Genomic DNA, 14,908 nt, shown 5'->3' with positions numbered 1-14,908 from the left:
GTCTGCCATTGTTCTGCCACGGTGTTCTTGCCGCAAAGCCAGCATTCATACTTTGCCATGTGGCTAATTGCAATCAGGGGCAAATCAGGGGCAAACTGCACTCAGCTGCCAAACTTTGTGGGCGTGTTTGCGCTGGTATATCATTAGCGCAATATCCTTTGTGAATAGGACGTTAAGACGGAGCAAACTGCGGGTGCAAGTGAAGTTCAATTCAAGGTGCTATCAGTGGCCGCAGTTCATTCTTTGTGAATTTGGCCCTCAGTGTGCAAATGTGATTGACATAGTGTAAGGTTGTATTTATTTTTAGATGTGCAACAATTTCAGGCAAAAAAATGGCTAAGGTGTGCAAAGGCCTTCTACACAAAATTAAAGTGATATAGATATTAGATCAAAATGTTAAAGAAGTGCTGAAGGTGTGATAGAAAACATTTACAAATACCAGGATAAAAAAATTTACATGCTCCCCATAACATGGCAATACCATCCTTATTCTTTTCTTCTGGTGGCAGGTTCGTATTATTGCAGTGGTCCTGAGGAGCGAGACAGTTGCCTATCGCTGCCTCCTCCGTTGCCAGGAGCAACTGCGCATCTCTGAAGGTGTCAGCACCACCCACAGTGATCACTTTGGCTTTGCATACGGGACAGCAGACATCATGTGTCCTCTCCCCTTGGGCTGTGAGACCGCATCTCATGTCACTGTGATCTCTGCTGCATCTGACTCAAACGGTACTGAAGGGTTCTGTTCATGAGGTTTTTAGCATGTTAGCAGCAGGGCTTCTTGCTGTGGCAATGTCAGTCTGTCGCTCCTGTTGACCTTTTCCTCTAGCACCACCATCAGCAAGTCAAAGTTTTCACTTAATTTTTAAAACATCTCAACTTCTACCAGATGGATTGACCATTTTTTAATGGTGCCCAGATGACATGTCTAAAGGCCTAGACATTAGGGGTGTGCCCGAATACGAATACGTTATTCGTACAGGCACGAATAATGCCTTTGAAACAGATATTTTTTCTATACAAATATACCAGTTATTATTCAGATGGGAAAAAACGTGCGTCATGCACTTTTTTGGGGGGGGTCATGTGGTTGAGAAACACCACGTTAATAAAACAAATCAAACACTGGCTATGCCTGCTTACAGTGAGACGGAGACACATTTTCACTCACCCGTTGTCTGCCAGATAGCCTAAAGCTGAATGGTCATCAAAGCAGCAAGTTCCTTAATCCTGTGTAGGCCTAATGTTAGCTGGTCCTTCTCTGGTATGGAGTTGAAAGCGCGTTCCACCAGCAAACGTTATTATCCATTGCTGTTATAGAGACAGAGCGCAACACGTCATAATCTGAAAGCCAAGCCCCCAAAGAGGAAACGAGGCCCGCTTTCCCCTCACACTTTCCCCCTCCGTTTCCAGCCTGTTGAGTTTTCCCTAAGTCCACGGCCAATAAGGCTAAAAACCCAGTGCTTAGCTTTTATTAGCTGCCGAGCAGAAAAACGGAACCTTGTAGAAGACAAAAGTGGATACAGGCAATAAAACGTGAGGCTTCAACAGGGAAGAAATTGTGGGATCCTGACACTATGCCTATGTGTGCAGCAAACACTTTGTCACACCCACCAAATGTATTTTTTAGAGTAACAGGTTAACTGTATTTATGTATGTTAAGCGAAAGCATTGACAGTATGAATGCAACTTCTGTTATAATTGTGCCCAGCGCTCCGCGATTCAAGCAGTCCATTCCAGCTGTATGCTCTAGCACTTCTCTCAATCTACCAGCATGTAGAGGCATGTCTCAAAACAACAACATGTGCCGGTAGCAGGAGCAGGCTGACGGCTGAGCATGCCGAAATGCTCATCTTCTTAAAAAAGAATCTCCACATCATGTTTTCTCCAAGACGAGCAAGGTAAGGAGAAGGGACACTGAGGTAGACAGACAATATTAAGCTTATTAATATACCGTTGCCTCTCTGGTAGGCATAGCGTGCTAAAATAATCCTTTGCCATCTTATTATTAGCTAATTATTAGCTAGCTATAGCTAATAATTTTAGCTAGCTAGCTAGCAATACAGTCGTAGAGACTCGAAGGCGCGGCTGCGGAGGCAGAATGACAGCGGACGAGCGAAAAAGGGGAAAGTGGGCCTCGTTTCCCCTTTGGGGGCGTGGCTTTCAGATCATGGCACGTTGCGCTCTGTCTCTATCCACAGCGACCGTTACGGTGCGAGCATTTTACTTGCATTTGCTACTAAAAATTGTTTTGTGCGAGCAAAAGAAATCATTCAGGAGCACACTGTGTGAGTACAGATTTCAACCAGCAGCAGAAACGAAAGGCGAATCCTACCGGTTGTGGGTTGAACGGGGGTCACAGACCGGAATACAGCGGAGTACTATGGCCACTGCAAGATAAGGATTTACCGGCGACTGAGAAGCCTGGCTCCAGGTCCAATAATTTCCTCTTCGTTGGTGTCATGCTCCACAGTGACTGTTAGCACCCAGCCCACTGTGGGTCTATTAGGGAATGTACTAAAATATACCAACCGGGCTGCATGATGTGTCTGGTTTATGCACTGATAAGGGACTGTTCTTAACTTATCAGAGGAGGAGGGTGGCTGGTTGAATTTTATTTTATTTATTTATTTTATTTTGATCCCCCCTGTAGCCACAAATATTTTTCCTTGAGCTTTTCAAAGTGACTGGTGGATTTGATTTGTAAAGCTGTTTTTCCCCCCAGTCCAAACTGATCATTCATTGATCCATATTAGAGACTGGCCTAAGCCTATTGCCTAACAAAAAGCTCAGTGACAAAATGTTTAAAAGAGTGTGTTCATTAAATCTTCATTTTCCTAGTTCAAATCATCTGCTCAGTGTTGTTCTTACTATGTCTTACATAAACTATTCCAAATGCAAAACAGATTATTATTATTATTAGTATTATTATTGAATAGTGAAGTATGAGGATATGGAAGTATATTTCAGAATTATTATATGCCAATATTAAATCAATTTGATGCTTTGAATGCTAAGGAATTGCATTGCCAAGAATATTAAGTTAGAAAATACAATGTAATACAACTTACGGTATAAGCCACGCCCACTTGGGTTTTTTATCTGAATACAAATACAGATACAGATAATTTTGCTGGTTGAACAGATACAAATACAGATACAGATAATGATGTCTCTGCACATCCCTACTAGACATACCAAACCAAAATCTAAGAACTAGTGCCGACGAAGGCAGACTGTTGCATCGCCTGTGTCTCAGCCAAGAAGTTGTGCTTGAACACATCGCAAAGACTACAGTCAATGGCTAACTAGCACGTATATTCTGCACCTGTGTGAGAGGAAATAACTCTCCATCCTAACAGGCAAGGGTAGTTTGTATTCATCATTCTGCAGTCTCCAACGCTGATTCAACGTGCTGAATCTGCCGAAAAACAGCCGACAACGGCTGACTACAGCCAATGGTGTAGAACACGCAGCAAAAACTAGGGTGATAGGCGCTAACTGACAGCACAACATTGGCCAACAGCTGACAGTTGGGTTGGTGTGTCAGGATCCTAAAAGACCTCAGTGATCTCTGACTTTTCTTCAACTCCCACCATGAGGTTCACATTTGTGCTTTTGAAGGAAATTTCTATTACTATTGGATGCATTATTTTACACTAGCTTTATCCTCTACCTTTTCAGCACTGTCATGAGGTCAGAAATGTAATTTGTCCAATACTTGGGTTTATGAGTGGATAGCCTATCCCCAAAACATCATGACATGAAATTCCTATCAGCAACAGCTGATTTTATTGCTAATTAACAAACATCAACATGCTGATATGTTAAACTAAGTACACAGTCACCCAATGTTACTGGTCAACAAGTAATTGAATACATTATATGAACGTATTTTTTTTCCACAGATATCAACAGACATTCGGTACTTTAGTAATCACTTAACGCCTTTGCACATGGAGTCACACATCTTTTTTGGATGCGTTTTTTTACTACAGTGTCCACAAAAAAAGTTATACACAGAAACCTAGCACACTGAGTCCAGTGCATTTAATTGTTCTATTTGTTGTGAAAATGTGCAATACAAAACAAAATGAAAAGACACATTTCCTCCCTTGCTTCTGTCCACTGGAGTTACCTATCTGGCTGAAACCACTCTCTCCGTGTCTTGTATTTGTCACCGTAGCTGAGCTGTCCTCCCTCTCTGTCTCCACACTTTTGCTCTCTCTGTCTCTGTGCAATCATCATCATCATCCACCTGAATATTACTATCTGACCTGTTGAAAGTTGGCTATCTGCATTAAGAAATGACACTGTGTGACTCATCCCTCTGTCTTGACTGGTGAAAGTTTCAGAGTCAGTGTGCAAACATGACTGACACTACATGAGGTCGTACTACGATAATTTCGTACGAGAAAACGGACTAAGGGCTGAATTCACAAAAGGATTGCGTGGCTTTTGCGGCCGCTAAACTGGTAAAAATGGAGCAAACAGATACCGTCTAATTCACAAAGCACACGTAGAGGGTGAAATGCTCCACTAACTGCACTGCCAAGCAGATTGTGTCTCGGTGCTCCGGTGTTATTTGCACGTATTTAAATGAAGTAATATGCATATATTTGGTGCAAAAATTGCCCCTTTCTATGCAAATGAGCGTCATTGATAAACAGCGTCTAATTCACTAACACCAGCGCTAATAGCCGCACGCAGTTTGAGTGAAGTAAATAACGTCTTTAGAAAGCTGGTGCAAACTGGGCGCTCCTCTGTGGAAGCCTCTCGCCCAGACTTTCCAGTGATCGTGGCAGCAGTGATCATCTGTTAAATCAGTCTGTAAATAATATTTTGACATTATTATTATAATCATTATTACTTTAATGGCATCCGAAGATATTGCTGCGTTGAACAGGTGACAGTCTGCGATCGTTCTCAAAACGCACTTCTGTCACGCACTTCAAAAGCAACTTTCAATAATTTATTTTACGAAACGGGGGAAACAAACGTGAACAAAAACGGTTCCATAATTCATATTAAATTCAAAAGATAACGAAAAAACAGCTACAAGTGAGAGGGAATAGTGATAAAGTGGTCAGACTTGGTCAAATCCACAGCCTCAACCCATCCGACACTGTTAGACTGACTCACCAGCAGACATGACTACATGAGGGTATACAGTATTCAGTACTTTGCCAAACAAAGTCTGCCATTGTTCTGCCACGGTGTTCTTGCCGCAAAGCCAGCATTCATACTTTGCCATGTGGCTAATTGCAATCAGGGGCAAATCAGGGGCAAACTGCACTCAGCTGCCAAACTTTGTGGGCGTGTTTACGCTGGTATATCATTAGCGCAATATCCTTTGTGAATAGGACGTTAAGACGGAGCAAACTGCGGGTGCAAGTGAAGTGCAATTCAAGGTGCTATCAGCAGCCGCAGTTCATTCTTTGTGAATTTGGCCCTTAGTGTGCAAAGGGCTTCATTCGGGTGTTTTTCTAACTCTTCCTATTTAAATGTAGTGTACTTTAAGCATAAATGTGATTGTAAAAATGTATCTGTGGTTCTTTTCTGTGGACTCTTAGATACACAGATACAAGAGTTTTTGGAGGTGAAGAACCAGAAGGTGCAGAGTGACTCCTTTCCTTACAACTTCGTCGTCTGCCTCTCCACCATGTTTGATTTTACAAACGTGCTACAGGTAACTTTATGTTACACTGATTTTACAGTTATTTAGAATTTTTCTTAGTTTATTAAGCACCAAATCAGAAATTAGGGAAATATTTTACTGAGGACCAAGACAGGTAGACATGACATGCAGAGTAACAAAATGGTACAGTTAAAGACACATGACAGTCAAGAGAATGTTTCCTTAATGCTTCTTACTATTTTCCTCTGATAATGGAGAAACTGAGTCTGGTTAGAGTTTTAGTGCCTGCATGTTACTGGAGTATCAACGAATGCTTGTGTTTTATTGTAGCTGGTCCAGAGTTTGGAAATGCTGCAGTTACTAGGGGTTAACAGAGTTGTCATCTATAAGACCAGCAACAGCCCTGAAACGCAGCGCATACTGGACTACTACATATACAAAGGTGAAGTATGTGTCTCTCTCTTTACAGCACAAGCAGCCACAGCAGGGGTTATCTTGTCCACTGTTTTCCCTTTCAGCACTATTGTGTGAACAGAGCAGCCAGACGCCCATTTTTTATTTTTCCTGCATTGACTTCCTTCCTTCAGCTCCCCAGGAGGAGGATTAAAAAGCTGTTAAATGCCCTGCTTGCCAGGTCCATGAAGTCAGGACATTCCTTCGAACTCTTATCTGGACAAACTTTTTTTTTTTTTTTTTTTAAACAACGGAAATCGGTTGTTTTCCAGTCTAAAGACACTGATCCCAATATTAACACGACTTGGAAGACTATGAAAGCCCTGACAGCACAACCCTATCAAGAAATCTCCTGACTTTAAACCGGATTTATGTGTGTACACAGTGGATTTATCAGAGCTGCCTGCTGAACCCATTTTAAATGTTATCACTGGATTGAATGGCCTTTGTCAGTGGTTATCAGCCTCATAGATATGGGTTAGAAGGGGCCTGCCATATATACTGTTATCAGTTGTCATGGGGGACGCATTTGTTAGGTTTTACTTTCATTAGGTTTAGGTGCCAATTCCTGCAGGGTTAGGTTTAGGAAAAAGATCATAGTTTGGGTTAAAATAAGTACGTTTGTTGTGTTTTGTAACATAACATGATATGACAAACTAATGTATATCAGGTACAATATGTCAGTGTTAACTTTTCTGTTTCACATGAGACATGAGCTGATTGAGCTGATGACATGATTTGCCTTAGTGAAAAACTTGTGTTTTTCTGACCTATCCACCATGAAGCCATCATTCAAACATGGACTTTTCTTGGTCTTTATTCTGCGTCACCTGTCTTCCCTCTTTGCTCCCGCCAACTGGAGGTCACTGCGTAATAATAAACATGGTCATTTAATGAGCTGATAACAGCATTTTGAACCTGCTATTAGATGTAGCAGGCCCCATCTAGCCCATATCCATGAGCCTGATAACCACTGATAACACTCATTCAGACATTCAAAGCCTGTGTAACACATTGATGTATTACGATACCTGGATACAATGGTGAATGCAGGGCATCGTTCATTCCTTTGCAAGTTGGCCAAAATGGTTCACCAGCTGCGTATGAAACTACTTCCTCACTGTGTGGCTCAAAGAGCAGGCACACTAAATACTTTGGGCAGCCGAGTGTGGCCAAGTGCGGGAAAGCTGTTAACTTCAGTTTAGTGCTAATGGGGATAAAATGATTGAATCTTGCAGTTCTTCAATCCAGATAGTGAAACAAGTCGACAATGTTTTGGTTAAAAAATAACAATAAAAAAAGATTTTTGTTGATCTTGAACAGTGGTCTGCAGCTTGGCAGTTGCCTAACGTAGGTTTTACGTCATCCACCATCCCGTCCATCTCCAGAAGGCAAGGTCAGTCAGCAAGGTACTTAATCACTTTAGAGACACTGACAAGACACAGATGAACCATACAAATGTAAGGTGCCTGTGGTTTGCATAAATGTACAATGCCAACATTTTCTTCTGGCGACTGGGCTGGAAGAGTTAGCATTAGGAATTAAATTCAGCTCTGAGTTAAAATGTACAAACAGTATCACTAATTACATGCAACATCATTCCCTTGGAATCCATCATATGTAGGCAGGTAATTTGATTCCAGCACAGGTATGGCAGACTCTGCCACTAACAATGGAAACTGTACGGATTATAACATACATACAAAGTCATTTCCCAGAATGTAACTAAAATGCTGAACTAAAACCTTGCAGCTGCTAACCTGTGTCTACCAATGTCTTCTCTACAGGTTTTGTAGAGGTGATTCCTTGGTCTCTGTCCAAATTTGTGAATGTATCTCGAGGCTGGCTCCCCGAACACGGTCCAGGTGACCTCCACTACTTAGGCCAGATTCCTGCTCTCAACGACTGTCTTTACAGATACATGTACCAATCCAGATACGTGGCCCTGCAAGATATGGATGAGCTCATACTGCCTCAATCAGTCAACAGGTAGCACTTTATTTTAGAAGATGGACACTTAAAATGAGACAAATGTCTATTGATAAATTGAGCTTTAGCCACAGGAGATGATGCCTGGAATCAAATATGTGATATCAAAATGGTTTATAGATTTTACTACTACTAGAAATACAGAATATCTTTATGTGATTGTAATTACCTTCGAATTATTTAAGTCAACACAGTAGTTATTGATGCTTCATAGGAATAATAAATGTTTACAAATGCAACAGTATATTCATATGTGCTTTCAACCTCATTAGAGTGTGCTCTTGTTTGTTATAAAGCCTTTATGAATTGTTTACATACTGCTTTGAAATGTAAATGGGTGTGATTGTTGTTTTTTTTTCAATGTGTATTTTTAATCATCAGTTGGTTGGAGCTGGTGCCACTGCTGGAAATGAAATATGGCGAGGACAAGTGTTACATGTTTGAGAATAACGTGTTCCCCAACACCGTTTCACTGCCTCCACCCACCTCTCAAACTCTGCCCCCGCCGAGTTGCTGTCCCGGCTGGGAGAATGTGTCCGGGGTAAACATCCTGGCTCACTTGTACCAAGAACCCATCATTACAGAGACACATTACACCAACTTCAAGATCATTGTCAACCCCAGAGCTGTGTTCTCCACAAGTGTCCACGGACTGCTGAGCTCACTGATAGACTGCTCCTGGGTTGACAGGAACATAGCACGGATGTACCACACCAGGTAGACTGATGGTTGTGTTCTTCATAATCAAATGATATATATGTGATTTCACTGTTTTTCATTGGTTTATGTAGCTGCAAGAAAAACAATAATTCAAACAATCTTATAATGACAATAACAATAAAAATAATAATAAACTTTATTCATATAGTGCTTTTCAAAACAAAGTTACAAATTGCCTTAGAAAAATAAAAATGGTAAAATTCTTAAATTGTTTTAAAATGCTTAAAACAATTTATAAATAAACAGTTTAAAACGTATACAACAAACTTATACAACATTAAGGTAAAGAAGCCAGTATTAGACAGAATCTAATAAGTTAAACAAAAATCAAGAAAGCTTAAGAGAATGCCTTTGCATACTACAGTTATAGTTAATAAGATAATTTGAGCACTTGACACACGTGACAAGTTCAGATGGATAATCACTTTTTGACAGAACTATTAACTTATAGACATCTGACTGCTTGTTCGAATAATTAATTTGCATAATTAATTAGCAAAATGGTCTTCTGAAAAGTAACAAAAGCTGTCCTATTAATATAATAGCGCAGTATGTGCAACATTTCACTCTGAAATGTTTCGTTAGTGGACTAGTATAGTAGGCTATATAGTTGCATAAAATATAAAGACTTAAGAGGCTATACTTCACTTCACTGACATTATTTCAGTAACTATAATTAGTTTCTTTCCACTACTGCTTTTAAGGAAAGTAAATAGACGTAAGATATCATGACAATGAGACTTACCACTGAACAACAGTATGGACCTCATCCACAGCCATCCCCACCAGACGTTTTCGGAAAATGTCACTCTGCAACACTTTCCTCCACTTGTCAGAACCCACGAAGGTCTCGGGGGAACCGAAAACAATAGACACCTGACCCTTCGCTATGTCTTCGTCTGTGTTTCTGCTTTTGGAGGCATACGCTGCCGGTATGCCTATATTGTTGAGGTGCTTCACCTGCTCTTCCATAATGGAAACAAGCGGACTGACAACCAGCATGATGGCATCCTCAGGCCAACGAGCATCTTGTCTTGCCAAAAGAGAGCAAGCTGTTGGCCACACTTGGTAAATCAGACTTTTGCCAAAACCTGTCGGCAAGCAAGCTAAAACGTCCCGTTTCTCAGGCAAATATTTTAAACACAGCCGCTGCAGTGGCTTTAAACTGTTCACAGAATGAAAACTAGCTACTTGTGATAGGATACGGTTGTAAATATCCTCTCTCAACTCCAACTCCATTGTCGCGTCTCCAGTTTCTAGTCGGACTGTAAACAATGAGTGTGGGAGGAAACAGAAGTCGGAAACGGAAATTCTCCTCCTCCACCCAAATCAAACCGGAATGCAAAAAAATCGGGGGTCTGCCCCCAGAGGCTGTATCGCCGTCTGCCGGAAGTCAGACGCCAAATACAGCTGATGGGTTCCGAGAATGGTGTGGTACTAATGAAAGATGCAAATGTAACATTGGTGGTTTGCAGCGACTGGCAGTGACTGGGCTGATATGAATAGGTTTTCAGAGCTGACTTACAAATAAAAGGAAGTTCAGGTCACAAACATATCATGTCATGAAAGCATATTTATATCAATGTGTTTTCAAATAATAAGGCTTTCTCCTTAAATGGATTTATCAAACAGACCTAGCAGTCTAGTCGCAGTTTCATTTTTTAAGTGTTTTTAAGCTGTGCCTCATTGCCGCTGATGCATTTAATTGAGGACCATGATAATAATAGGATAAGACATGGAATCTGAGGTTTTTCTGTGTATTTTGTTGAACTCATTAAGGTCTGACAATTTGAGACGTTTAGTTCAAAGCCGTGCGAATGGGATTAACACAACTGTAAGAAAGGCTGGAGTGGGAAAGGAAGTCTGACTTTATTAGTGCCCCATGAATTAGTCCTAAAACCTGTAAATGGGTTAGCGTTTTAGCACTCCTGGTTCCCTTATCTGTAAGTCAGTGGGTTTTTTGAATGGGTTTTTAGTTAGATGACTGAAATAAGGTCTGTGGTTAACACAGGTTTAAGAGACTTTCATGTTTCTTTTTATGACGTAAAAATCACTAGTAAATTACCCACTGAGAAACGTTTGTTTGCCCCAGAGCTTATTTTCTGCAATAATCCAAAATCCAATGGGAAAATCCCATAAACTCTCTGATGAGGGAACCAGGGTGACACCAGCTAATGTGTCGGCGTACAAACATCCCTGCACCACTCAATTCTACAAAATCTAACTAACATCACAGTTGCACCCTCAAAATTTCCTCAGAGAGCTGCACACCATTAGTTAGCCCATCTAAAAATATAGGCCAGCAACTAAATCTGATTCTATGGTGCTTATGTTTAGCGTGTAACCCTAATTTCTCTGCTCTCTGTCTGTGCAGAGCTTCAAGACAAACTGAGCTGACAGAAGACGAGCTGATTTATGATGGCCGACTGCTGAGCTACAGCACCAAACTCATACCAAACGTCAATGCTGTGTTCAGAGAGAGTGGACTTCTACCAGAGGGGAGCATACAGTAGCCTCTGTCTGTGTGTGTGTGTGTGTGTGTGTGTGTGTGAGTGTGTAAAAGAGAAAGAGAGAGAGAGACTTATCTGTCTCTTGAAGGACTTGAAGAAAGCTTTGTCTTTTTGACTCAGCAGTTTAGAATCATCTCAGAGGGATACATAGTACTGTACATTTTAATCAGCCTACTTCAAACTCAAAGTTGGCAAGTTGGGTTTCAGATCCTTATTCAAAACCACATTGTGGTTGACAACATATTGCTTTTTTAGTCAGCTGAACTTGGTAACATGTTTAGTGAGAAAATCTAGTGCACTACACCCTCAAAAATACATCATGCATCATGCAAATGTATTCAAAGACACAAATACACAGAGTACACAGCCATGTTGGTGGCTCTGTGAGGCTGACACTGTTTATCCTGAGGAGATCATAAATGTCTGAACTAAATTTTATGACACTTAATCCAATAATAGTTGGCTACAAATTTAGACTACCGGACTGTTAAAGCAGCTGTAAACTTCGATAAAATGTTAACAAGTTACTGATGACATGACACAACAACAAACAAATGAAAGCTGGAAGTCAACACCTGTAGTTCTAAATTAATTATTTTAGTAATCTTTCATGTGAAACAAACAGTTTGGTTAGTAGAAAATACTGTATTTATTTAGCAACCAAATGCAAGCAGTCATCATTTGAAATTTACAGCCAATTGACTGATGATTCCTCACAAATTAATTTTCTGGACATTCTGATCATCAGAGATTAAGACAAATTGGCAACAAATCCTTAAAGAAAACTGATAGACAAGCATACAATATTCCATCCATCCATTTTCAACCGCTTATCCGAAGCCTGGTTGCAGGGGCAGCAAAGCTGAGCAAAGTTTTCCAGACGTCCCTCTCCTCAGCAACACTTTCCAGCCCCTCGTGGAGGATCCCGAGGCATTCCCAGGCCACACGAGAAATGTAATCTCTCCAACATGTTCTTGGTCTGCCCGGGGGCCTCTAACGGGAGGCGTTCAGGAGGCATCTTAATCAGAAGCCCAAACCACCTCAACTGACCCCTTTTGATACGAAGGAGCAGCGGCTCTACTCTGAGCTCCCTCCAGATGTCCGAGCTCCCTACCCTATCTCTAAGGCTGAGCCCAGCCACCCTTCCGAGGAAACTCATTTTGACCGCTTGTATCCACAACCTCATTCTTTCAATCATTACCCAGAGCTCATGACAATAGGTTAGTGTTGGGATGTAGATGGACCAGTAAATTAAAAACTTTGCCTTCCGGCCCAGCTCTCTCTTCACCACGACAGTCGAGCATAGCGCCTGCATCATGCAGATGCCGCGTCAAACCGCCGATCTATCTCACGCTCCATTTTACCCTCACTCATCCAGTTTTAATCAGATTAACACAATAAATCAATTTTCTCTAATGTCATGTAAATGTACTGACTGACATACACTGCCATCAAACATGTGAAAACACCCAGAAGAGGGGGTGACATCAACAACATGCTTTTACAAAGAGAGGCATTCTACATCTTCACCCTTAACGCCCTTTCAGCTGAAGGTTTAAACTTAGAGTTTGATCTTAAATCTTTTTTTGTGATTGGATATATCTTGGAGAAAGACAAAACATTTTTCTTAGTAGGATAGTAGGAATTCTTTTCTTTTCTTTCCCAACACAAATTCTGGCCAAAATGAACTTGCTGTTTCCTATTATTGTTTCCTATTTTTCTTTCTATTTTTTTCTACTTTTTCCTTGTGTTTTTCTATATAGGATTTTTTTTTATGATTAGTGGTTTTTATTAATGATGATTTTTGATATATTTTTGATGTGAATGCATTGTATCCAGTATATCCTTGTACAGCATTGCTTTTCTTGTCTCTTGTTCCTTTTCATGGAGACATGTTCTGTCCCCTTATGTGGGAGTGTCAGAGAGCGCCATTCAGATCTGTTCTGATTGGCCAGATCTGATTGTCTCAGCCTGAGAGTGGATTGACTCTCAATCAAGCAGATCACAATCACCTGAGAGATTAATGTGTTTGTGTCTAAATAGTGCTTGTTGTACTGTGTAATGCTGATTTGAAAATGCCTGACAAAAATGTCTTTATTAGTTTGAAATGTTGCACAATTACAACTTCTGGGAGCTTTTAATACAGTGTTTGGATCTCCTGTTTGGTTCTTGCTTTAGCAACCCAATCACCAGGAAAAAATGTTGGCATTGTGCCTCTCTGCAAACCACAGGCATGTTACATTTGCCAGTTGTTATCCAGCACAGGGGTGTCAAACTCAATTTAGCCCACGGGCCAAATACTGCCCAATTTGATCTCAAAGTCCCATCAGGAAACGGAGCGATGTCTCTATAGCAAACATCCGCCTTTTGTTGCACTATCCCCAGTGGAAAATCAATGATGGGTCGATAAAAAACACTCATTACTGGAGGCTGAAAAGCTGCAGGAAACAGCAATGAATATCAGAACTGGTTTTGTTGTTAGTCTCTAACAGTAGTTTGCAGCTTGGCAGGCATCCTGCCCTAGGTGACAAAGCAGGGGATTCCACCTCCCGATGACAAAGTCAGCTCATATACTTTAGGCACTTTAGAAATTTTGATATGATACATATGAAACACAGAAATGTGTCTGTGGTTTGCAGAAACATACAATGGCAACATTTTCTTCTAATGATTGGGCAGTGTCACTCCGACACTCTTTCAACGTGTCCTTCATAATCTTGCTCCAGTTGATTCTGGTGCACACATGGTAGAGTGTGAGCAAGGCCATCTCAAAGTGTCTGAAGTTGGCAAGGCAATGTAAACTCAGGCATGGGTAATTGTCAGTGCATTCTAGCTTGTTAAGCAGCTCCACCCCCAGCACTACTGCCTCCAGTTAGTCGAAGTATCACCATAAAAGAGTCAAACGTGGTCTACCTCCGTGGCTCGCTGCCCAGCTTCAACCTCACTCCTCTGTTTTCTCCTTATCAAACAAAATCAAAATCCTTTCCCAAACAATTCCCGAGTGTTGCTCATAGTCAAGGATCCTCCCTTGGTGCTGTGGACACACATTGGAACAGGCTAACAAGTGCCCCCAGGCGTGCGTCATTAACTCTCTGCAGACTGAGAGGGTTTCAGGGTACTGTGGTTATTTTGACACTCTCTAATGTTGTACAATTTGAACAAATGTAGGCAATATTCTCACAGTCACGACTTTCAGGGAAAATATATTTCTGAGTTATACTTAAAGAAAATTAAAAAACAGGTTGGCTAAATGAAACTTTGTAAAAGGTGATTTTATAATGTGCTACAATGCGTAAAAACTGACCTTACCCATTGTGATGAATTATTTAGGTCAGTTGAGGTGTTTCTGTGAAGTCTTAGGAATGTGTGAAGCATTTACAGTTTCATCTGCTTCATTGATTTGGACATTTACATCTAAAAATGTATCCTGTTGTTTTGGGAAGACTTGGCAGTGGGAGGAGTAATCCTTCCTTTCACTGAATATGCAAAAGGTGCTGTTCGCAGGTGAGGCCAGGTAAAGTCCCCCCCCCCCCCACACACACACACACACACACACACACACACACACACACACACGATTTGAGTATGAAAGGCACAACGA

The 14,908-nt window shown here is 41.0% G+C and overlaps 1 protein-coding gene across 1 annotated transcript in view; it reads left to right on the top strand.

The window, feature by feature from the left end:
* Positions 1-13,453, top strand: part of LOC144462723 (uncharacterized) — a 47,876-nt gene extending 34,423 nt beyond the window's left edge. Inside the window, exons 6-11 of the mRNA XM_078166890.1 lie at positions 510-726; positions 5,571-5,686; positions 5,966-6,077; positions 7,876-8,077; positions 8,459-8,794; positions 11,172-13,453. Coding sequence (XP_078023016.1) covers positions 510-726; positions 5,571-5,686; positions 5,966-6,077; positions 7,876-8,077; positions 8,459-8,794; positions 11,172-11,310 — 1,122 coding nt within the window. The 3' untranslated portion in view covers positions 11,311-13,453. The remainder of the gene's footprint in view (positions 1-509; positions 727-5,570; positions 5,687-5,965; positions 6,078-7,875; positions 8,078-8,458; positions 8,795-11,171) is intronic.
* Positions 13,454-14,908: the final 1,455 nt, after the last annotated feature.

Source organism: Epinephelus lanceolatus, chromosome 4 (genome assembly GCF_041903045.1).
Source record: "Epinephelus lanceolatus isolate andai-2023 chromosome 4, ASM4190304v1, whole genome shotgun sequence".
Taxonomy (NCBI): domain Eukaryota; kingdom Metazoa; phylum Chordata; class Actinopteri; order Perciformes; family Serranidae; genus Epinephelus; species Epinephelus lanceolatus.
The sequence above is the reverse complement of the archived record's forward strand: the minus strand, read 5'-3'. Positions and strand labels throughout refer to the sequence as shown.